The sequence below is a fragment of the Anomalospiza imberbis genome, chromosome 4, assembly GCF_031753505.1.
Source record: "Anomalospiza imberbis isolate Cuckoo-Finch-1a 21T00152 chromosome 4, ASM3175350v1, whole genome shotgun sequence".
NCBI classification, from domain to species: domain Eukaryota; kingdom Metazoa; phylum Chordata; class Aves; order Passeriformes; family Viduidae; genus Anomalospiza; species Anomalospiza imberbis.
Window position 1 is genome coordinate 14,494,333 of NC_089684.1, and position 25,531 is coordinate 14,519,863.

The window sequence follows — 25,531 nt, forward strand, 5'->3', positions numbered from 1 at the left end:
GAGAGTGGATTAAACATGCAATCAATAAACACATTATACAAATATATGCACACAAGCTAATTGACCGATTGTCATTGAAGTATTGATATTAAACTTGTACAGTAAATTAGCCCTTCGTATCAGAAGAAAAATTCAGAACAAATATTACAGTCTCCTAAATCACCAGGAAACAATAACAGAAGCAGCAAAATAAAATGATCTTGCACCCAAAACACTCTGAAGGCAAGACAGACAAATCTGTTCTTATATCTTACAACTTTCTAATGCATCTTCAAAACCAAAGTTTTGAGTGCCTCAAAGTTCTCTGAATTACACCAAAAATATGACAGCTTTCAGTGAAACATTTACAGTAAAGAAGGTGCAAAAACATTACTTCAGTCATCATTCTAGGAAGGCTCAAAATCAGGTCAAACAATAATAAATATTTGGAACTGGCTGTGCAAAGCCAACAGACTGTAACATTGATCACTGACACTATTAAGAAGCCTTGATTCAGTGTCTGTTTATACAGATACAACTGCCAAGTCCTTGAATGTGTTTATTTTAATGATAGACATTGCCTAAAAAATTCCCCACAGAAAATATATCCACAACACAACATATGAATCAGGTTCCTGATTTACTGCAGTGCAGGACTGGCAGTATCCCAATAATATTTTGGCAACTGCCGGAATATCAGAAGGCACAATACACCTTTAGGAATATTTTCAGGACAAAACTGAAGAGGCCAGCCCTGCTGCAGAACTTCTTTGCATTATTAATGTACTGCTGCAGAACTTCCACAGAAACCTATGGATATAGAAGAAGCATGAATGAATAAATGTATTGCCTGCAGAGATCTACCTGAAAATTCTGATACTGACCCAGACATCATAGAATCATTTAGGTTGGAAAAGATCTTTACAATCATGAAGCCCAACCATTAACCCACCACTGCTGTGTTCACCACTAAAACCACATCCCCAAGCACCACATCTAAGTCTTTTAAATATCCCCAGGGATGGTAACTCAACCACTTCCCTAGGCAGACTGTGCCAGTGCTTGACAACCATTTCTGTAAAGAACTCTTTTCTGATATCCAATCTAAACCTCCCCAGCACAGCTTGAGTTCTTCTTATCACTTCTTACTTGGGAGATTCTCTAGCAATTCCTTTCTGCAGTCTTTTAGGACTTAAGTTTTTTTTAATTTATCTCTAAGATACAAACATATATAGCTGTAAGACCACAGACACTGCATCTATAAAAGCACTCCATCTTAACACAATTTCAGTAAGGTGGTCTCAGCAGCTCTGTTCTGTTTAAAATTCATGAGACCCTGAGATGAGTTCAGTTGGCTAAAGCAGAGTGCTAATGATGCCAAGGCTGTGGTTTTGATCCCTATATGGGGCATTCACTTAAGAGATGGATATGACAATCCTTGTGAGACTCTTTCAACTCAGAATATTCTCTGAGCACGTGTCTGTGTGCGTAGCTAAAGAAGATAGTTTCAGCTCACTTTTGTCACACTTCAAGTCAGGCTATGCAGAAACTTTGCATAACTTTTTGTTGGTTTACACGCACTGCTTCTGTCCTCCTGAGGGTCTTTAGGGCAATATGTTACTGTGAAAGAACTGTGAATTTGAGAAATGCCACTTTTATTGTAGGACTTCAAAGTGTGACTCTTGGATTCCCACTCTTTAAAAAGACTACACACAGATCAATTTCTCACCTGTCCTTGCACAGACCTACTGCCCTGCAGCATTTTTGAGACATTCTTCTCTACCTCATGAAAGACATCAACATTTTCATCCAAGAAAACGACTGATGTTTGAGTAGCTACCAAGAAGTTCTGCTCCTTTATTCCCTTTCCAGACTTCCTTTGTTTCAGGATTTAATGGCTGAGCCAAGCCAGTCAGGGAGAAGGCTGCATGACTAGCCCAACACCAATATGTTTGTATCTTGTGATTTGCTATGGTCATGTAACTCTGAAAACTTGGCTAAGGCTGGATGGTGATATTACTGCTAATAGACCTGAAAATTTAGTTTAATCACAGAAATTTCAAAAATAATCAGCTGAAATTGCATATCTTTCTGTTTTTTACAGCCTGCTCCACTTCTCATCCCCTTTTCTCTCCCCATTCCACCACCATACAAACACTACAGTCTTAATACAAGTAGATGTTTTTCATTCCAGACTGCATGACAAACTGGGAATGAGGAAAAAAATCAAGACACAACATAACTGTACAGCTTTTTCTCTCACACCTGCCCACCACAGTCAGTAACTTAGAAACTAATCAGCTTGCTATTTCTCATTTCAGCTGTGAATATTCTCTGTAGTAATAGCTGCGTTTTACACGCACCATTTTTTCCCTCTGATCTCCAGTTTATATAAACAACTTCTACTTGTCTTTATCCACACTGAATTTTATTAAAGGTTGGAAACTGAATTACCTAAAAGCACACATACACTTTGACATTAGACAAGAGCTTTTTCTAGCCAGACACATTAACACTAAAATTCAGTTCAAGATGTCCAAGAGATAACTACTCTTTTTTAAACATTTGTCCTTTTTAAGGAATCACCACCATCACAACCAGTAGTCTACAAAGTAGTCTACTGCTAAGAACTTTAATCAAAAATGAAATCTTCTCCGCAGGGACATGAGGGAGGTAGGAGCATATATATCCTACCGGGACTTCTTTTGAAGGATCTCTTAAAAAAAAAAAAAAACACACTTCACAATAACCTGGACTGAAGTTTCCTTCACATTTTTAAAAACAATACAAGCAATAACTAAATTAGTTCCAAATTAAGTTGCTCAGACTACAGGGAATGTAATCACAAAACTGTGTTGTGCTACAGCCTGGCAATTCAGAAACATCAGGTTTTATTACTGAGCGACTTTAGACTGCAGGTCAGCAAACCTTAACATATTTTCTTCCAATATTCTTAGTGAAGAAAATAAGAGAAGCTTAAAAATATACAAGATTTCCTTACAGAAAGAGTAAACCAAACACCACTGATGCATTCACACAGAAATATCAAACAGCATGGCTGAAAAACACACACAGCCCTCACATGAATAATGAGGAGGAAAAAGAGGTGCTTGTTTTATTAGACACACACTCACTTGCATCCAAAGCACTTATTGCCAAAGAATCCTCTGCCATTATAGTACAAAATTCAATTTTGAGCTGAAAAATTTTGTTCAAATGTAAAGAGATAAAAACACAAGTCTGCTAGAACTTTGTTTTCTAAAGAAAATGCTATTTGGAACCTCACTGTTGGTGACATTAAGAATTACTATAATGCAGATATGAAAACAGAACATTTCTTTCTTTAGACTACTGATAAAACATATATTAAGTGACCAAAATAAATATATTTTAAATGAGATCTCTAAGTAGATTTGAATAAAGATAGCAAGTTAAAAAAAACCAAAACAAATATGCCTGTCAAGTAAGCCTCAGTTCTCAAGTTTTGCTTTGCAGGTTTTGAGCTCTTTTGTCATTAACTTCCCATCAAATGAAAGGAGTAGAATGAGTGGCAAATGAAGAATAACTCAAGCTGAACTGCCACTTCTAATAACCCAGCTTCCATTTAAACAGTGAGATGGCCGTAGGGTTTGAGAATTTGTCACTACCATGTACACCCGCTGATAGTAAAGTAAATGCAGATGAGATGAGCCAATTTTAAGCAACGTGCTCCTTTTTATCCTTTTGGTCATAGAAAATAATCTATAGGGCTTCTATGAAAATTAACAACTTTTTTGTTTTTATAATGTAGGATAAAATACTTGCTGTGCTTGTAAGGAATGCACATAATTATTTTCAGCACTGTATAGAAGCAATAGCAACTCACTTTTCTATACATACCACTGACAAAGCAGACAGACACACAGTTTTCACAATGAAAAATTTTTGATCAAATAAAGAGTGCAACTGCACTGGTCTGCCCATCAGCATTTAGGGATAAAGATTTAGCTTTTCTGCACTGAGACATTAAGTTTTGCCTCAGGGAGGTCAAACACACAGGTCAATTAACAGCTCCAACAGTTGCAGCTATTTTAATAGATATAACACCCAATTTCAGATTTCAATGCAAATATACCATCATGGGGCAGGGGGAAGAAGTGGTAACTTTATTAAAAAGCAATCTAAAATGTTAAAATCTAATGCTCTTTAAATACTTTAGCTTTCATGATGAAAATAAGAGCATCAAGTGATAACTCTGGTAAGTTCATTAAAAAGTAACCAGGTTGCATGTTCCAAGCTGACTTCCTACAGCTCATAACTGAGTGGATCAATCCTAGCATGGCTATCACTTTGCTTCTCTCCTGTAGTACTCAAAGAATTTTTCCAAACATGTACATAGTGAAACTGAAATTCTGTTTTTTAGAAGAGTACATCTTCAACACATGGGCTGAATTTGTGAAACAAAAATAAAGATCACTTCAAGTTCATTACGCTAAAAATAGAACACTGGAATTAGACTGCAGGTTTCATGGGATTTTTCATACTAAGCAGATCTCAAATTATTCGTTAAAAAATGTAAAGTTACAGCTCAGAGTAACAGAACGTATATTTTTAGTTTCAAAATATGGAGTTTTTAACTTTTTTAAATAAAAAATATTAGTTGTTAACTTTCACATTTAGCCCATTAAACATTACATCAGAGATGTGAAATGCTAGAGCAAGCACATTTTGCATTAGCATCTATATCCAGAAACTGCCAAACTGCCCATTAAATCTTTTGAATAAATCATGGGGAAAAAATGTCAAGAAGCAACTAAATAGGAATGACAGGCAAACAACCAAAGTGAAGATGAAGTCACATGAAAGGAGTGACAAAGGAAATCAGTGCAAAAGAACTGCAAAATGCACTTCCCAGTTAACCCAGGTTTCATAATGTCCTGTTTGTGAATTGTATTTTCTCAGGCACATATTTCCTGTAATTTTTGCCTGCATTGAGTATATGGTTAGCTAGCAGTATGGATTCATTCAGCATATAATTCAAATTTTAGTAAGTGCTTAGAATGATCAAAATACTGGTTCTAAACAAAAACTCTGTTACTTAGCATACATGACCCAACTGCCTAGAGAAGGACAAATCACCAGCACAATGGTCCCTTGCAAATTAGTGTAAAATGAATAAAGATTGCATTGGTCTAATTAAAATTATCTATCCACCTATAGATTTTATCTATCCACCTATAGATTTTGACCTTGTGTATTTCCCATACATAACATTACTAGGTTTCGTTAGACCTTAATTTAACTTTGCTGAATGGTCACAGCCCAGCATTTGAGTTTACTCAATCTCATCTTCCTCCTGACACTCCATTTAGGAGAAATTCCACAAGTACAAAAGAAGGCCTAGAAGTATATTATTTGTATTCTTAAATGTTCAAATAATGCCAGACAACTTAGAAAACTATGCATTTAGAGTCTGGGTTAGGGGTAGCAAATAAGAATCTGATAAACATTTTGTTTCAATTAATTGCTTCCATAAATGAGGCAATTACAATTCTCAGCTCTCTACTACAAATCTGAGTTGACACTAGAGCACATCCCTGCTAATTATAAACCACGTTAGATTTGTCAGTTTGGCACCACTGGCACGAAAATCTGATCACTACTATTTTCACAAAACTGAAGTAAGATTAAATGACAATCCCACATCCATAGATTAATTTTGTATAAATTTAATACAACATGCATCACCAAGCAAGAGCCACTGTTAGCTCTCTCCCTGGCACCAGCAAATTTCTCTGATGTTGGATAATGAAAATGAAGTGGATCATTTACATTTACAGACTGTGCACGCTAGGCAAGGAATTTTGGCATTAAACAGTCCTCAACTCACTTTAATATGAATTAATTCTTTCAACATTATACAAGAAAGCAGAAATACTTACTAGTACAGGACTTCATTTGCTTCATGCCTTTCATATCTAACAGTTTCACACATCAGTCTGAAAGAGAAGAAGTCAATTTTAGTTATGATTCCTATCAGTGTCACAAAGACTTCACTTTCTAAAGTTACTCAGCATTTACACAGGTAACTCCAGCACTTACAGAAACCAACCGCTAATTTGAATCCAAGCTGATTCATAATTCAACACAACAAATTGTAAAATCTAAGCATTTAAGTTATGCAGTCCAATAATAACTTAATATAACTTATAATAATCTGAGATCAGATTTAATTTAGGACACTAGATGTAGCTGTTCCCATTAAAAATTCTATAAAAATAAGGAAAAATTACATTGATCTCATTTTCCATAGTGATGTGATAAAAGCAAGTAGCTTTATAAAAACAATTCTAAATTTCAGAAATGGTTGGAAATGTACTATGTGCAACACTAATCAGAGATACAATATAAAAACTGCTGTCCTTTTCAAGTAAGGCCCAATAGATAAAACAAGAAATTATGTTGTATGGTAAATCAATGCTTCTCATTTTGCTAAAATTCAGCAACTTGAAAATTACCATGAGATTTTAATGCTGAAATCCCAGAGGGCTCAAAGTGGAGAGAATATCCTGCAGGAAAATCCTCTGTATAGAGGGGAGTATTAAAGTGCTTTCATATTCACTGTCTGCCTGACAAATGTGGCATAATAGAGAGCAACTATAATAGAACTTACCACATGCTAGGAAATGCAATGTTAACTTGATATAGAAAAATCACAGTATCATTTCTGTCTACTGCCTTAAGGAAACAGCCCTGTGAATTACTGGGGGGGTAGGGACAAAACAAATCCCACTGCCTCCTCTGGCCTTTCCATAGCTCTGAAGCAGACTGCAAACCCCAAGGCTATTTGACAGTCAGACAGAGATTTACCTAAGAGGCTCATGAGAACATTCAAATAAGGAACTATATTTAAATTCTGGAAATAAATTCTCTTTCCTCTCATAATCCATCATCAGAATCTCGGTGTATCAATGACCAGCTGCCAGCAATAATATCATAAGCAGACAAAAGCACTCAAGAATTGCTACTCAGGCAAAAAGTCTCCAAAAAGTTGATTTGAGGTCTGTAAGGGTTGGTCTGGGTTTGACATAACAATCAATTGCCATTTCCTAGATCTTTCATTTCAATTGTCAACAGACTGCTGCAAAAGTCACCTTAGCACTCATCTCTCACAGGATTTTACTTATTACTTCAGCCCACTAAGAAATAATGCCTCTTTTGTTCAGAAGTGGTAGGCTTATAGTGGTATCATGACTACTCATAAATCGTTAATAGAAAATTGAGATCTTAATTCTGTTTGTAGATAGATATAAAAATTAAGAATCAAGTTTTACTACCACAGTCTTTGCCACACCCTGATAGTTTAGATCTACACTTTGGACCAACTTTGAGAACTTTTCTCACTGAAAAATGAAAATAAACACTATGTACTATGTATCAATTTCAATCTTTTTCCATCCTGGCACAACAAAAAACTTTGAACCACAGAACCATCTTTTTTCAGACATTTATCTCCACCACAAAGTTGGGTCTTGTCAAAATCTTTTGCGGACATTGAAAAGCTACTGTCTACTTCTACCTCCTGGGTTTTTATCTTCCCTCTCTGAAGCTGTTTTGAGAGAGAAGGAAGGGGAGCACAGACATGAAGTCACTGGTGAGAGGATACCAGAAGAGAAGTCATTGCTAGGAGTCAGATTTAAAAATGTCAATACTTCTTAAGGATAGTCTGTGCCCTACTGGTCTGGAATGATGCTGGGCAATGTGCCACATAAGAGCAGGAGTCACAGGAAACAGAATCACTTTAACAAGCAAGTTTTGTTCCCCTCTGAATTGGGATAGAAGGAAACACATTCTTGATGAAGTCACGCAAGTTCACCACTGACACTGAGTTTTACAGCATTTTGTTCCCATTATTAGGACAGCAATAGGGGACAAAATGCCTCTTACAAAAGGTAGCCAAGCATTACAATTTTTGTGTTACAGTGGAACAGTTAGAAATTACAGTGACCAAGTTGTACAAACTAGATTGCTTCCTCTTTGAAAAATTGAATTAGTTCTGATCAATACTGGTGTCCAGTTTTTGCTCAATCACTCAAACGTGATCTTTATCTGCTTCCTCAACAAATGTAATAAATTACAGATGAGATCACCAGCAAGCCATATGGTAAGTTATTCACTACTAGAGGCTACATTGAATACATTCAGTTTTAATGAATCTCAGAGGTTTTTGTGGCATTCCACAGCCACAAGAAGAGCTGTATCCTAAAGGATACTATAAAAGCTTTCAGTCCAACATCTGCTGGGAGCCCGGCCTTTTCCATGTATGGTACTGTAAACAGAAGCTCTCTTTGAGGAATTTGCTATGCTGGGAGAGCCGAGTTCCACGCATTCCTCAGCAAGAACCTCATGCTGCACAGGAAGCCAAGAAGCACACATCAACATACCACACACAACCATATGTGCACACTTTGATCTTTGTAAACAAGTTAACATCAGTTTAACTCCAGCTATTCAAAGCTTCACGTGCTAAAAGTATTGCATATAAAAACATAACACAAAATTCTTCAACTGAATGTAACCATGACCTCCTTCCAAAGCAAAAGTAATTACAGAGACTTCTTTGAAGTTAACATTCACATTGCAAAATGTGTCTTGAGCACTTTGAAAGAAAGAAAACCCCGCCTTTTGTTTTCTCTGAATTACAGAATATTGGCTTGGGAATGTGAATGACGAAGCAAGAGGCCAGAAATGAGAACCTAAACCCGCATTAATCAACTCAAAGTTGCTTCAGCATCTTCAGATGTGGCAAATGTTGGCAAAGCTCAGGATATAAAACAGCAGTAATTCACCCTCTCTACCCACAGGGCATACAGGAGATGTGCTGGCCTCCTTCTGTAGATGCCAGCCTCACACTAATTCCCAAATACCCTGAGAAACCTCTGCTGTAAGATGCCTATGGGAGGACAACTGAAACGATTACTTAAAAATTAACCAAACACAAGTCTTCACAAAAAAAATAGGAAGCTCTCGGCAAAGTTTTTACTTGAATTCATTTGCTTCATGAAGCATTTTAATAAAAAGTGTGGATGACATTTACCAAATATCTTTACTATTTATTATTTGTATTGTACATAATGTGTCTAAAATTTCCACACAAAAGCAAGCATAAACTGAAACAGAAGCTGACAAACAGACTCTGCTCTCATGACTACTATATTACATAAATGATTTCATCAATTTATGGGCTTGTACTCTGTATGTAAAGCATTTATTTTTAGCCCTAAAGTTTGAAAAGAAAACAAATGCATCCATAATAGATAGAAATAGGACAGAACAAATAGAGATGCACTGCGCAAACATACAAGGAGGAAATGTTAGAAAAATAAAGAAGGGAAGAAAAGAATGCAGTGATAAGCAGTTTGAGGTAGGATACACAAGAGTAGCATATGGTTACCAAAGTTACTGTTCCTCTGCCTTGTTAGTGCATTAACATATATGGTTTTTAATGACACAATATCATACCTTAGCTGATGCTCTCTCAGATTAGACAATGCTTCCATTCCATGTAAATATGAATACACAATCTCCAAGTCCTACAAAAATAAGGAAAACATTTTTAGTATTCTCAGTTTGATACAAACTGTTAAAACACTGGTTTTGAAAGCATCCAAAGTTCTCTTAACAGGGGTAGTAGTGACACTTTCAGGAAGCCAAAGGCAAACTGCAGGAACACTTTTGATTATAATCTGGAACCTCACACGAGGAAGAATGATAGCATGTCCATATCAAATACAGAAACCTTTCTGTTTTTGCTGTCATCACTCTATGTCTAGGAAACACGGCTAGTCCAGAATTACAGTGAACTATTTTGCAGCTATCACAGTCCTGCTTTCCGAAGCCAACATCGCCAAAACTTTTATTTACTTTATAAAGCAAGGTCATAAGAAATCAGTTTTTTCATGTTCAGGAGAAAAGAAAAAAAGTACAACAGAGTCTAACAAAATACTCCATTGTACAGAGATATTTCTAAAATTGTATCCTATTCAAACAGAAGATAATCTAAAATCTAAAATGCAAAAAAAAAGCTGGCATGAACAGAAAACTATTGACATGAGATAATAAGAAAAACCAGACATGTTCCTAATTATAATATGGTGAAGTTTTATATTCAACCATTGTGGGCCTCCAATACCCAGCTGACAAAACATTATTAAAGATATGGAAACAACATCCAAGACTAAAACATCCTAAAATGCAACTGTGGAAACACTAATGCCAGGCTAGAGGCTTTGCTCAAGTTATACTTAAAATAACTACAGCATTTAAAAGAAAGCTTCAGTGAAGCCAACAACATCTATTTAGAGTGATTTAACTTTGGCTCATGGATTTCATACTGTTTCATCACTGTTTTTCTTATTTTAAAACTTGCTAGTTGAGAGACAAAGTATGATCCATAATTCATTAAAAATCAGAGCAACAGTCCTCAACCACTAACTGAGGCAGACAAAGTTGAGAATAAACTAACACCAACACAACTCTCGTAACTTACTGTGAGAAGATGTTTTTCAAGTAATGGAATATATCAAAGCTAGAAATTTATGAAAGATTTGATCACTATGAAATATCTGTGAATTGAAAATTGCCTAAAAAGTACAGAAATACTTGTTTTCAGACACAATGAAAGAATATTCGTTGGGCAAAGACAAAGAATTGATGGCACAGAGAGAACTTGAATTTAAGAAAGAAAAAGAGTATCTCATTAAATACAATAAGTGTAGAAACACGCTGTAGTTGTTAAAATCATGGAAGAGACCAAAAAAGATACCAGGAGTAACACTCTGTGGCTAAGGCCAGATAGATGCTTCTCATTCTGTAACAAAAAGAATGTCTTTCTCTTAGAGTGGAAAAGGCGAATGTTCAGCTTGAAAAATCAGAAGAAACATACAAGCCAAAGTGCTGCAATTTCACTTCAATTTTGGCCCTTCTGTTACCTTGCCCTCTAGAGAGGGCACATCAAAGACAAAAGTAATGGGGATGTAGGGACTCTGTACACACAAGGCTCTGAAGAGAAAATACAGCAGTGGCTCGCCTTTTTGCTTTTTTTTCCTACAAATCAAAGTGTGTGAAAAGACATGTCTGCTGTAGTCAGCGACCTGCTCACTCGCCAGACAGGCTGGAGGTGAGCAGGGGCTCCCGGGAGCCTGTGCTGGCGGCAGGGTAAGATGCAAGCCAGACAGTCCCCCTGGCACCGCTGCTGCTCATCCAGACGTGCCGGACTCCACGGCACAAGCCAACAGCTGCCATGGGAAGCTGGGAGGGGACCACTGAGGATCAGATGCTGGTAGCAGCATCTTACATGGAAAAGAGTCTGGCCGGAATGCTGCTCTAACTGGTTTCCAGCAAGTCTCTCTAGCAACAAGCAGAGAAAAAAGGAGAGTAACTTTCTGCCACCATCTTTCTCTGGAGTGGCAGAGACTGTCTGCTGTAAAGTATTCACAGAAGAGAGAACCTTTAAGGATGCTAGCTTACTGACCCAGGAGTGGACCCATGGGCATGTGGTTTCCAAAACTGATGGGTGACACAAACTCAGTGACCAACCCTACAGATGTTACAAAGGAGTGATGAACACAGGTTGTGTTCTGAGAAGAATGCAGCTGAAGTGACTCAGTGGAGGGGGAATGCATTAAATCAGGAAAGGGAGTCATAGAACGGTCTGGGACAAAAGGGATGTTAAAGATCATAATTCCAAAACCCCTGCCATGAGCAGGGTCTCCTTTCACTAGATAAGGTGGTTCAAAGCCTCATCCAGCCCAGCCTTAAGGCATTCTGACCAATTTCATAAGCAATGAGATATGTTTAGTGAACTCTTTTTTTAAAGTAAGAAATTCCCTTTCAAAATACAAGCATACTTGTCAAATATTTGCAAATATAACATCCCATAGGTCCCCAGATGAGGAACTGCAGATGGTGGAGACGAAAAAAAAAAAAAAAAGGATAAAAGAGATTTTAAAAAAATCTAATGAACTCTAATAAAAGGGGGAGGAGAGGAAAAAAACCACAATTAGTGATGTTTTTACTTGTGCTTCCATCATAGTTGCTGGCTAAAGATACCTCATCACTGAGAGAACTAAGTGGGGGGCTTTTTTTCGGTTTGGAAAAAAAAAAAAAAACAGGCAGCAAGAAAACATGCTAACATCTCAGCTGCCATGCACTGGATATTTCTGACAAGTGCCAAAGTGAGCTGCTCACCATTCCTTAAGTGGTATCTTTCCAGAGGCGTCTGGCAGGGAACAGCTCCCTCTAGCACCAAAAGCTTGGCATTGAAATTGAAGTAACAAAAATACAGCAACACTCCTTTCTATTAGCTTCTCCACAATACTGCAAAGTACAAAAAACTACAGTAGAGTCAAAAAAGCAAATATATATTCATAGGTGGTCAGTAGGCTCCGCACGTTCCCAGTCAGCCTGCAGCATTAAAGAGGGGGAAGGCAATTTAAAAACAATAAAATCAGAATGTCAAGATATTGATGTTAGGTCACATCAGTTTTCCATTTCTCTCAGGAAAAATTACACTGCACTCACTTGGCAAAAATACTCATTATCGAACAAAAATAGCTGTTTCAACTTCTTAATTCAAACTGAACTGACAGAATGTAAGAGTCTTTTGGAAACATCTGTGCCAAATATTGCAATATCCTAAGCAGATTCCAAATGCTTGAAATTAAATCATTTCACAAAAATAACACACACACACATAAACTTAGGCATGTAAGCTATGAAAGTTTTTTATTTTGATATTCAAGACACTTGACAAGAGCTAAACTTCTCAATTTCTCAGGAAAAGAGCTCTGTCTTTAGAGGACATGACATGCCTACATGATCTACGCCGACTAGTTAAGCAAAGCCCTTAAAGCAGCAGCTAAAGGTAAGGCCACTGTGACCTCCACAAACGTTTCTGCCCGTTCGCAGTGCCCCTGAAAGCCGCCTCTAGCTGATGCACAGGACGTGCAGAAGTAAGCAAGTACCAGCACAGACGCTGCCTTTACAAGGCGTGCTCCCAGATAACCACCGGAGGGCAGACCGAGCCACCGAAACTTCAGAGAACGTCATTCTCTGCGGTTTCTCCCTTCGCTCTTTCGAATACAACTTTTTAAGAGTTTGAAAACGTCAAAAGAGGCAACGTTAAATCATCACCTGGTTAAATATTCTGCTACAGGAAGGACTACTTACCCAAAAGCACAGAGGAGCTACCAGCTTTCTGCTTCCTAGTTTTATCTAGCCAGCAGAATTTAAAAAAACAAAAAAGGCAAAAGCCATGCAAAGCCTCAGCTGACCTTGCTACACAAAGGTTGTGGCAACAGCTTGCAAAAACATCACAATGGAAACTCCAAACCCAAAAATTAAATGCAAAGCAGAAATTAGTGCAGCTTTTAAAGCATGGTTTTATTTAAATGAAAGCTAAAAGACTGAAATCTAATCTACACTTAAATATGTACTGCAGCCAAAGTCATATGCTTGAGTTGCTGTGTGGGAAGCAGCATGAAATTTGTTTAATTCAGTGTTATTTCTTAATTTACTTGTTTCTGTGGTGTCAGATGGATCACTTTAAAGTTCTGACTGTACTTTGAAACAAAACAGACACTCAAGTTTTAACACAGCTCAACTTCAATTAGATCTGCAGAAACATATTGGTCTACAACCTTACCTCTTCTCTCCATTCTAATAAAAATCTGTCTATGTGTATGCCCAGACTTTCTATCCATTTGATTTGTGTTTCAAACATATTTGCCAGTTACACAAACCAGGCAAACCCTAACCAGAATGCTGGCTCCAAATTCATAATAGCTTAATGAAGACATTTTTACTTTATTAAGATGATGGAGAGGTGAAAATTTGCTATTTTGGACTGAAAAGCTTAAACCTCTCTAAAAATTGCAAGCTTACACTGGTCTCAGTCCTGCTTTGCCTTAAGATGTGAAACTACAGGCCAAACTCAACTATTCATCCTCACCACAGTTAAGCAAAATCCTGAGAAATTCATTGCTCTCCAAGTAAGAAATCCACTAATTTCTGTGATGCGACAAAGAAGCAGAGAGCAGCTTTCATCTTATAATAGTTTAGTTTCTTTCAAATCAAAAGGAAAAATAGAAAACAAGCTAACTTCTCAATTCACGGTCTTGAAGGATAGAAGAAAAAAGCAACTTTTCAAAGCACCTAATATTCATCTGAGGCTCAAAAATATCTGTGTGCTGAGAGTACAATGTATTTTGAAAGGCTGATCTCTTAAAATTAACATATGTTTAGGTCACACTCGGCCAACCACCAGGAGGAACCAGGCTCCAAAGGGTGCACTCACTCTCCATCACATGAGGCCCCTCCAGACCACACCCCAAGCCCAAGTTTCACTGCTGTGAGGACAGGAGGTCCCACCTGGTCCCTCCATGCTGATTCCTCCACCTCCCTGGCCCCAGGGTGAGCACCTGCTCACAGGGACACAACTTCAAGCTGCTGTCTTGGCAGCTTGAGACCCATGAGCTCCAGTGTCGAGGTCATGGAGGCAACTCTCCTGCAGCTCACAGGAGGTGGGACCTCAAAGTCTTTGATGGGTTTCAACAGACCATGAAACTGCTGGCAGGAAGAGAGGCATTTCTATATGGCTGACTGAACAGTTACTTTAGCTCAGACTGGGACCTCCCCAAATTGTGATGTACTAACAAGAACAGCAATGCCAAGTATTTTCTTCTTATTGAGCAACGAAGCCACAGTCCAAACCCAGGTTGTTGAAGTATTGCCTCTCTTTCATAGTAGTTGTAGGATCTTCTCCTTTTCCCTTTTCTTCACACACTCAGCACCTGAAATCATATGACTCTCAGCCACTAGGATAGCTACACCAAGCACTTACATTCCTTTCTTTTCCCCCTCTACTACTTATTTAGCACTGGCCTGTCTGGCTGCCTGTACTGGCTCACCGAGGCCAAAGCAGTGCCAGCATCACCAAAAGAAAGAGACTGGACCACAGCAACATCAATCCCATCCAGCCTACACAAATTCTTCCATGTGGAAGAGGAGCTGTGGCCACTCCCATGTAGGTTTGTTCACATCTGGCTCACACTGAAATACCAGGCTCTCACCCAGAGCAGCTCAGGAGATGACACAAGTCACTGCCTCCAGAGACAGTGAGGTGGGCAGGCAGGCAGGGCAGGTATTGGGAGAGCTGCCAAACCCCCAGCCAAACCTCCCTCTACTGGCAAGACTTGAGGGGGACTAAACAACCAAGTAAGGGGGAGCTCACATCTTGCAAATACTGACTGGCAAACGACAGGAGCAAACCACAAAAACTGACTTCCACAGTGACAGAAAAACCCAGTATTGCTGACACCAAAATCACTGCCGTGCACACATGAAGAGGAATATTTCATCTTCACCTCCAGTGTGACAGCAATGGAAAAAAACCTGAACACACTCATAACTGCTGTGCAGGAGCATGCCCAGGTATGTACACACTTATCACTGAGCCATAAAGAGATTAAAAAGAAGTATTTGTCTGCAAATTTTTAACATTCTTTTTCTTACACCAGGACCTTCAAATTCAGGCGGTGGCACTGCCACATGGGAAGCCTGCCAGCATCCAACCTATTATACTACCAATTTAAGATAATTTTTTCTTTTTAACTGTACTGTAAGCTAAAGCTAACTTTACTGTAATCTAAAACATTTCTCTGCAAGCCATTCTCACTATTGTATATAAAGACCTGTGGCTTAAAATAAACTAAAGCCTAAGTTATTGGGAATAATTTGTTGATGCTGAATTGGCAGCTATATGAGAAGAAATTAAATATTTCAGTGAAATTACATGTGTTTAATGGTCCTCATTTCATTCATACATGACTGAAATTCCATGGGCCATGTTTTAAGGAAGAACATAAGTCTTGTAAATTTACCTGTAAGTTCTGAAAAATCTTACCATCTTAACCTGTATTATATTATATATATCAACTATATATAGCATTACATAGTTATATATCAACTAACATGCATTATATTCTGGGAAATTCATGACAAAACATCACTCCACAGCAACCAGGCATGAGTAAGCTTGGGAATCAGCCTTCATCAGAAGGGAGCTTACAGGCCATCCAGCCAACCCAAGCCCTCACTTCCTCTAGGCAGTGGAAAAGAGATATTGTACTGATCTTCTTAGAAGTTCTTGACACACAAAAATAGTTATTTTTAACTCCACCATGGAGAGGGTGGGGATATTTCTTCTGGGTTATTATTTATTCTGGGTGGAAATTTTAAACTGGAATAAGAGCAGGGGGAACAGGCAATTTTCATCTGGAACTGAAGCACCCATGCATGAAGCTAATCAGGAGCAACTCCAAAACCCCATAAAGAAAAAGGAGAAATCCCATTTTCCTGGGAGTATTCCCAGTGTAGAACAACAACACGCTTTTCCAAAGACTTAACTGAATTACTGCTTCAATGTCAGATTCTGGAGAAACACCACAGGATCACAGAAAAACAACCGCAGAGAAATATGATGTTTCAGCAGGGTACTGAAATCAGCTTGCTTGTCTTTCAAAGATACTTTATTTTTTTTGTGAATTATTTTCTTTCTAAAGAGTTTCCCTCAAAAGACAATTTCATTACGTGCTCATTTTTGCATTTTAGAATTTTTTTTTCTAATTGAAAGTGCACAAAAATTAGTCGGAAGGTTCAACAACCCACCCACACTAACAGACTTTTAACACTGTCTCAAGAGTAGTCCAAGAGTAGTCCAATTGATTCAACATAACCTGCTGGTCATAAAGCTTTCAGCAGAATAAAGGGGGAAAAAAAAAAGACATTCATTATTATAATCATCCTATAAGATGGGGGGATGAACATGGAAGGGGTAGACGGGAAATTAAAGCCTGCCATGCCATACAAGTCCATGAGCAAACTAATGAGCATAGGAAATTACAGGGTAGTGCAGTGCATTTCTTTTCTGCCTTCCGGACTCTCAGAAGTCAGACACTTAAATGCTTAACACAAAAGCCCAAGTTCTGTAGTCAGAAATCCAAAGGTTGATCATATGTCCAAATGCAAGAAAAGCAGTTCCACCACAAAAGATCCTTCCTACTGAGAGCATAGTCCATAATTATAAAAAGTCCTTCAGTTATTCACCATTAAAAATATATGTAGTTGTCTTTTTGCATATTTTCAATATTTATTGCCAGTAGTTGGAGGTTTGTATTAAGGCTGTTAAATCCATTTTCACATTCACTGCACAAATATTCAAATCTTTTCTTGCAGAGGGTTTTTTTTGATGCTAAGGAGAGTTTCAAATTGTTTAGAGATGGGGTTATTTATCCCATATTTTTCATTAGCTACAAGAAATAACACCCAGTATCCTATTAAACAAAAATCAATCTTGCACTAATAAATAGATCAGCTACTAAACATGATGGTATGTATTATTAAACAACTACTTGTAGCAGAGACCAATTTTATGTAAGTTTATTCAAATATACACTACTATAATGATTGGCAGATTTCAATTTTTAAAAAAATCTTTAAAAAAAAAATCAGGAACTGAAAAGGGGAAAACGAAGTGATACACAAACATCTTGGAGTTAATAGTCAAAAAGTAACTCCTAGTTGATACCAAGTTGTGATAGCAGAAGCGCTCTAAAGGACATCAGCCTAGAGATCAACAATCACAAAGAACAACTAAGGTGGCCAGGAAAAGAAGACCATGGTGTATCACATAAGGCTGCCTTCCAAAATTAGGGTCAGTAGTTAGCTGTGCTTAGAGGATTCCCCAAGAGCTGTGAGAGAAGATTAAGATATGACAGTTCTTAGATACTTTTAGTGGTGGGTTTGAGGGGCTTTTTAAGAGTGCTTAATTAGTCTACATGTTTCAAAGCAGGCAGGTTAATATTCATGGTACCAGGTTACCCACAAGGTCTATAGTTCACACAACTTAGGAATAACTAAGCCAGGCAAACAACTTGCCATGAAGGAAGCACATCACTACAAATTTGACCTAGAAGAAAGTGTCATACAAACTCCCTAATAGTGAGCAAGGGCAATCTATTTTCTGAAAAAAATAAGATTCTGTAAAGCCTAGGTCCTGGTACTTCAACATCATAGCCACAGCTACACAGTATTCCCTCTTCAATGCATCATTAAAAGTGTTGTGATCATAAATCCCAACAATGTATACTTCATAGCATACTGCTATTTATGCTAGATGATCACATGGTGGACCAGATGTGTTAAATGGGGCAGGTATTCCAAATCATGAGCAAAAATGTCACAGTGACATAGAAGAGGTGCCTTTCATCAACTGATATGTGGTAATTGCTCCTATGAATACTTTAAGCTTTCCACTGTGAACAAACTGTAAATTCAGCACCAGAATAAGGCAGAAATGTGCCTGAGCTGCTGAAGGGGTAACCCAGGAAGCCACCTCTGCACAATCACTTGTGATCATCTGTCTGTATCTGAAGCTGTAACAGCCCCAATGCCCGCATTTATCCAGCTTCTCAGACATAGCTGCATTATAAAACGCAATGTTTTGTTTTTAAAACAAGACCTTCGAACAAACCTTGTTGCTGTTGGGAAGGAGCAGCCCAGCAATGAAATGGGGGTTTCAGCACTGTCCCAAGTGCTGAATGTCATCACTCTCCACCCTCTGGTTTGTGCATTTTCTCCCTTGCCAGCCAAAACCGAACAAACCCCAAAACTACCCAGAAACACAAGCTCCACCCTCGTCAAGAAAAATCAGTTCCCAGGCACAATTCAATCCCACGCCAGCCAGCAATACACTCCTTTCAGAACTGCCCGGAGCATCAGGGCCACCTCCACTTTGTAAAGTGGAGTTTTCTAGAAGCCCATGATGCCAGGGGAGACCCTGACCACTCCTCCAGAGGTTACTTGCCACAAACAGCCGCCACTGAGCTGGGCTTAAGCAACGAGGAGCTCCAGGCTGCAGCTCCCGGCTTATTACCATGACAACTCACATCCAGAAACAAAAGCAACCTGCACGCGTCGAGAGCTGCGCTCTGCCAGAACTTACTACGAAAATATCTCAGTAGTACTATAATCAACAGAAAATACAGTGACTTGTTTTCTGTGGCTGGCTTACAATCATTTTATATTGCTGGCTTACAACCAACCAAAGCAAAAGCACAAAACAAACAAAACAAAAATAAAGTTCCCCTTTCCAACCACAAAGGCAACAGCGAGTATTTGCTGAAATAAAATTGCACTATTTCTTTTTGCTTTTGAGAGTTTGGAGTTTTTTTAATGGGAAATAATTTTGCTCAGTTTCTTCATATTTATGATTTAAAAAGAAAAAAAAGGTAGATATGATAAAATCATAAGGAAGATGGAGAAAATATTACATCACAATTTTTATATCCCAATATATATCCTTTATATTCATGCTTTTAAAGAAAGCATTAAAATTCATTTAGATAGATAAAATTTTCCCAGAAGTTACACAACCAAGATAGCCAAGACTCACGTTCTTTTTGTTTGTTAGCAGATACATTTGCAACATATTTCAGAGCATTGCTTCCAAGAGATATAAATCTTACTTGAAGCATCAACAGTAGGTCACATGAAAATTATTTCCAGGCTATCAGGCAAAAGATCATACTGAAGTACATATTTGCATGTCAAATCATTCTTCACCCAAAAATTAATCTCAAATGCTACTGGTGGTCACATCCTTCCAGAGCTGGCATTACTCCTCTGTGTAAAGGAGGCAAACAGATAACTAACTAAAGCTCTAAAGTACTTTTCACACAATAAACATCAAGCCTGAATTTATTTCTAAGCTCAGATATTTTCTGGAAAAGAGACTGCATTTAATAACACCAAATTATTATCTTTTGGCGTTTTTGAGGGTTTCTTTTTTTCTCTTCCTATAAGCAATGGTAGAATTCTGAGAGGGAAGTAAGTTTCAGGTTTGTTTTTTTAAGTATTACTTGGGGTTGAATCAATTTCCGTATTTCAGATGGGCTTACTGGGGACACTGCTCTGACCTGACTTCAGCACACGTTTTCACTCTTAGAGCAGAACACCAGTCGCCTAAGAAATCTGCACTTCAAATGGGCAAACATCCCCAGAGTCAAGCTTCTGTAGGATCATGGTGGTGGCGAAGCACGGCCCCTCTCAGGCCACCACACTGCAACGCAAACGCAGCTCCAAGTACCACAAAACCAGACGGAAAACACAAGTTAGTGCCCTTCCATTGCTGAATGGGTTAGACTTTCATAAATTCAGGCTTGATGATGATTGTACTTTACTTGATGAAAGTACTTTAGAACTTTAGCTGTTTGTTTGCCCCCTTTACACAGAGGAGTAATGCCAGTCCTGGCAGGATGTGACCACCACGTTTGAGATGAAGACGCTCTCTCGGACACTGGGAGAGCATCTGACACCTCAGTGAGCAAACCCCACCTGGTAGAGCTGCCTCCTCTCTGTCTCGGGCTTATGCTGTGACCCTTTAATGGTCCAACAAGCAGAAGTCATGCAGGCGCCCACAGACAGCGCACAGGATACTGTACCAGCGCCAGGGCACGTGGGACCACCCTGGCTGGGTGGCACAGCAGGCAGATGAGCTGGGCTCAGCCCTTCTGCTCTGCCTCCTGTTAAGGTGAAGTGACGCACAGCAGCTGCAGCTTAAGTAACTCATCCCTGCCCTTAGAGCGAAAGAAGGACTTAAGTGTCTTAGTTCAGTCTCACCTGGCACAGCAGCCACAAGGGAAAACCATCGGGAACCGCACGGAAGTTTAAAGAATACAAGAGAAATCACACAGTGAAACTTCACTCTGCCAGCCCCTAAAAAAATCCCATCTGGAGGGAGCAAATCATTCGGCTTGTTTGGCTGTACTGTTAAACTACAGGAGAGAATCTGGAACCACCCTTCCCAAATATCCCCCATTAGCAGCTCTAGATAGCTCTTTCTCAACTCTTTGAAATCTTTTTCAGCTCGTCACACCTGCTGAAGGCAGCCATCAGATCCAAATCCACTTCGTGCATCAGACAGCTCAACACCAAGACCTAACACCTATACCCTTTGTCAAATAGCCAGCTCCATGCCTCAAACACTGCATTTGTACCACAGATTACAGAGCTGGTCACACACACATGATTTTCACTCACACAGAGGAGATTTTGAAAAGGCTGGAAGCTGTGAATTAAGCTGATCTGCCGCATACTCTGTTCCCTGGCTTGGCTGGCTCTGTATGTGTTTTTCATTAACTCTACCAACAACCATAAAGAAACAGAGATATTGCCAGATATTTTTTTGTGACCAGGGACTTCCTAGTTAAGAACACAAGGCATCACAATAGCAGTGACTGCTCTTGGCTGGCCTACAAACCATCTACTGCATAGAGTTTAATTTCTACGAGCTGCTAGTGAGATACGTGGCTGTCATGTCACAGCTGATTTTTTTTTAACTGAAGTTCAAAAACGCCCCTCCATATGCTATACTCATTTCTCTCCCCAGAAGCCCCAACAAAGACGGACATTTACAAGTCAGCAGGTGGTGCAGCCTCCAAAGGACCAACAGCAAGTGTTGCGGGATTGAGAAACCAAACACGGCGACACGTGAAAACCCTGCCCACAGGACAACAGCAGGCAGCCTCTCAGAATCTTAATCCAACATATATTAAAGGGAAAGAGGTTTTTCCAAAGTCTTTCCAGAGCAGGACCATATGTCACATGCTTTGCTCAGTGCAAGTTAAACACGTGTTAGAGATATAACATGGAATTCCTCTTGTATAATAAAATACACACCCTTGGTTTCATAACAGAGTATTTTGGCCTAGTTCTTGAGCATCATTTTTTGTACATTTTTAAAACAGTTCTTGATATATAAAACTTATCGGCTGATTTGCAAACTAATTTAGACTGAGCATATGACAGCCATCCATTTACCGAATCTTAACAAGATACTGCTTATCAACTCCTGAGCAAAGGACATTTGTTCTTAAACTAAGTGCATGCCTACACAGTAGCTTACAATCATGTGTTGTCTCCAAAACCAGACATTAAAGGTATGCACATTCCTCATCGGAGATTTCTTCTTATCTCCTGAGTCTAACGACTCACTCTTAACATTAAAAAACTCCAAACAGAGCTCAGGTAAGGCATGGCAGTGAAACATCACACCCCTCCCAACAGCGCTCAGATGGACAATAGGTGCAATCTCTGCCATCCAACACCGCATTCAGTGGCAAGAAGCCCTCGCAATTAGGAGCCCAACTCTAAGCAGGTTTGAGCACCACATCACTATCTAAGCGTTCCTAAGACTGTACTAATAAATATGACCAAAGTTAACTAGCTGCTTGCACAGCCCTAGAATGTCCTAAAACATGGAAGAAACAAACACCTTTCCATGTTTTTTTCCCGAATTTGCCGCGAGATCACAGGAGTGACAAATGCAATTTCAAACAGCAGTGAACCTTTCTTAAACGTACAACGGCCTATGGTGATGCTGGATAACAAAAAAAGGGAGAACATGCAGAAACACTGCCATCTCCTCCAGGAGCCTTACTCCAGGAGCATCTGTTGGGATATGTGGATGCACCTCGCTCACCAGTGACTCTGAGCTTTAGGCAAGAGGGATGATTAGTGACAGTGACTAACAGCTGAGGACTCCTCCAAAGGCTGGCCATGGTGACTGAGGTGAATGGCTGCAGAGGGATGGGAGGGCAAGGCACAAGGACACCACACCTGTGGTGCTCAGCACGAGGAACTGAGATCCAGGCAGGTTTATTATTAGCTCCAGCCTCCATGGCTGTTTGTTGGTACCAATAGAGATAATTACTGTTTCTGCTCCCTGCTCCCCAACCCCACTTGGAAGGGCTCATTAAGTCAGGAGTCAGGCAATACCCACAACAGCCTCCACTACGTTTAGACAGCACTTCTCTGCTGGAGAAATAAGCCACAGAAACCCCTGAGAGTGAGATGCAGAAGGCAGATCCACACGGACTCAGCTCAGGAGCAACAGAACTGGATCAAAACTAGCTCTGTGGAAATCCAAAGTGCTTTCTGCATCCTGTTCACTACCCCCAAGTCCAAAAATAAAGCCCAGTAATTACACCATCACATCATCACAAGTTTTCCTCAATGTGCCTGCTGCCTCTCAACTAAAGTATCCTGCAGGACCCGACCTCTCTTTGAAAAATCATAACAGCACCTGTAAACTGACAGGGAAACCTGTAAGTGTTGAGACTTTTTCCTTTGAAGACAACATTCTCAGTTAACACAGATCGTGATTATTTCTAGTGTCATCAAGGAGTGGCTTGTCTGTCAGACTTTATCTATTTCATCTGCAAGTGGTCAGCAGTCAGACAAATCATCTAGGTTAAGAAACAGTAGTCAGACTGCAAACTTTTCATCCGCAACACAATACAAACAAGTGTTTTCAGACTATAAAGTCATTGTTTCTATGTACAAGACCCATGCACTACAGCTGAGAGCTTCTGACAAAATAAGGTTTTACCTTATCACATTAGCCTCTCTGCCTTACCTCCCTCACCAGCATGCTTAACCCATTTCAAAGGTTTGATTTTTTCAGAAAGATGTGAGATTTTTGGCTCCTTTGTGAAACTATCAATTGCTGTAGACTGGCAAATACATCTACCATTTGGGTTTTCCTCATCCTTAATTCAAAGAAATTAATTGCTTATATTTCTAGAGTGTTCCCTTCTGTAGTTTCAGTAATAGTAGCATTTAGCCCTAACAGGCAGACGAGTTGATGGTCAGCACAGAAATGAATTAGAGGTCTCAAAGCAGCTGCTAGAGGCAAAACAGCCCTAAAGAAACTACCAGGGAAGGAAAGAACTTGCCACCTCTCTTGGCAGTCTCAGATACTAGAAAAAGTCTGAATGAATCCAGCAGCAGCTCCAAGACCCCACACATTTAATGGCAAGCCAAATCCTGCAAAATCTGGTAAAAGTTCTATGGAGTTTCCAGCTGTACTTTTAACTAAAGCTTTTTGGCACTTGTGAAGGTACGAAGAGCAGCCAGGAGCTCCTAGAACAAGCGCGTAAGCTGGATGTGTCCATGAAAACAACCAGCAATGCAATAATTTTCTTGTAAATTTTGTAAATACTTTATATCTGTTCTCAAATAGGGGATCTTGCAGCTTCAGGGTTAGCTCAGCTGGTGAGAGCATGGTGCTAATAACACCAAGGTTATGAGTTTGATCCCCGTATGGGCCATTCACTTAAGAGCTGGACTCGATGATCCTTGTGAGCCCCTTCCAACTCAAAATATTCTGTGATTCCTTCCCTTCTGTGCTTTAAGTGCACCAAGACTGCAATGCTTATGCTTTAAATTTATCTTCCCGTAGCTGAATGGACTGAAATAAGGCAAATTCAGCTGTGGATGTCTGTTACAAGTAATAAATTTAAGCTATCTGCAGTTAGACTCCACTTTGGCCAAATACTATTTGCTCACTTAGATTTAGTGCACATGGTGCACAAAACCTGCCTTGCACGCAGTCTGGGGGAACCAGCACTCATGAATGCCCTGCTAAATTAAAATTCTGCCCTGAAGGATTGGGAAGACCTTTTTGCAACCTCCCAGAGACTGCCTGATGATTGCAAGCTATGTACTGATACAGCACATGTACTGAGTGCTGTCTTCTGCCAGCTCTGCTCGGGTGGGTACTGTACAGATGAAAGACCACGTTGACAGACAGACACAGTTGTTCCTCCAGTTTCAACAGCAAGTTTTGCCAGAGGAGATTCCCCAGCGTTACAGTCATGATTTAGCTGGCTCTGTACAGTTGTCTAACCCGGGGGTCAAGGTCTGCACTTTTTTTTACCATTGATTTGCACTTCTCTTTCTGCTTCTTTTTTTCTTGTTTTGTTTTTAAGACTCAAGAGTTAACTTAGAAGTCAAGAACAGCAAATTCCTTGGTTTGTGTTTTGGGGATTTTTGGGGAGGGGGTTAGTTACTGAAATAGTACATTTTCATTTTAGTATATGAAGAAGTCATAGATTTCTAACCTTAAATTAGAGAGCAGTTTCCTTCCAAGGATATTTTGATTTTCCTTCCCACAGCACATGACAAGACTCTAAGCTCAAGATTTAATGCAAGAACACATCCTCTCTGAAATTATTAACTTGCACTGTGAGCTTACAGAAGGTACCAGCTGAGTGAGAAGTAAGAGGGTGGCTATTTGAGGTTAGCTATTTACTAGGTTAAGGTTACAGTCACACACAGGGCACGTATGGAGCACAGTTAGCCACAGAAGTATATGAAAAGACCATGTGCCCTTTAGGGAACCAGCTGATAATTCCAATCAGTTCAGGCTCAACATGATATCCTTTACTGTATCATGGGGCTGGTGGAGGTATCGGGCAGGGTGCTCCTTTGGCATTTGGGGGAATAGTCACAACTGTGAGGGTGCAGGGAGGTGACAGGACAATGCCACTGTAAGAAAGCCTACAGCTTCCCTTGTTCTGTGCTTTCTGGAATTTGTTTTCTGGAGTTACTTAAAGGATGTTAAGTGCTTGGGGAATTGACTACGTCATTTTGATGTTTTAAACAGCAGAAT

At 39.4% G+C, this 25,531-nt stretch overlaps 1 protein-coding gene across 4 annotated transcripts in view; it reads right to left on the bottom strand.

Moving 5' to 3' along the window:
• Positions 1 to 25,531, bottom strand: part of RAPGEF2 (Rap guanine nucleotide exchange factor 2) — a 185,276-nt gene that overhangs the window by 118,418 nt on the left and 41,327 nt on the right. For all 4 annotated transcript variants that reach the window (XM_068187179.1, XM_068187176.1, XM_068187180.1 and 1 more), the window contains exons 2-3: positions 9,481 to 9,551; positions 5,901 to 5,957 (exon numbers count right to left, since the gene is read on the bottom strand). In XM_068187179.1, the coding sequence (XP_068043280.1) occupies positions 5,901 to 5,957; positions 9,481 to 9,551 (128 nt within the window). The remainder of the gene's footprint in view (positions 1 to 5,900; positions 5,958 to 9,480; positions 9,552 to 25,531) is intronic.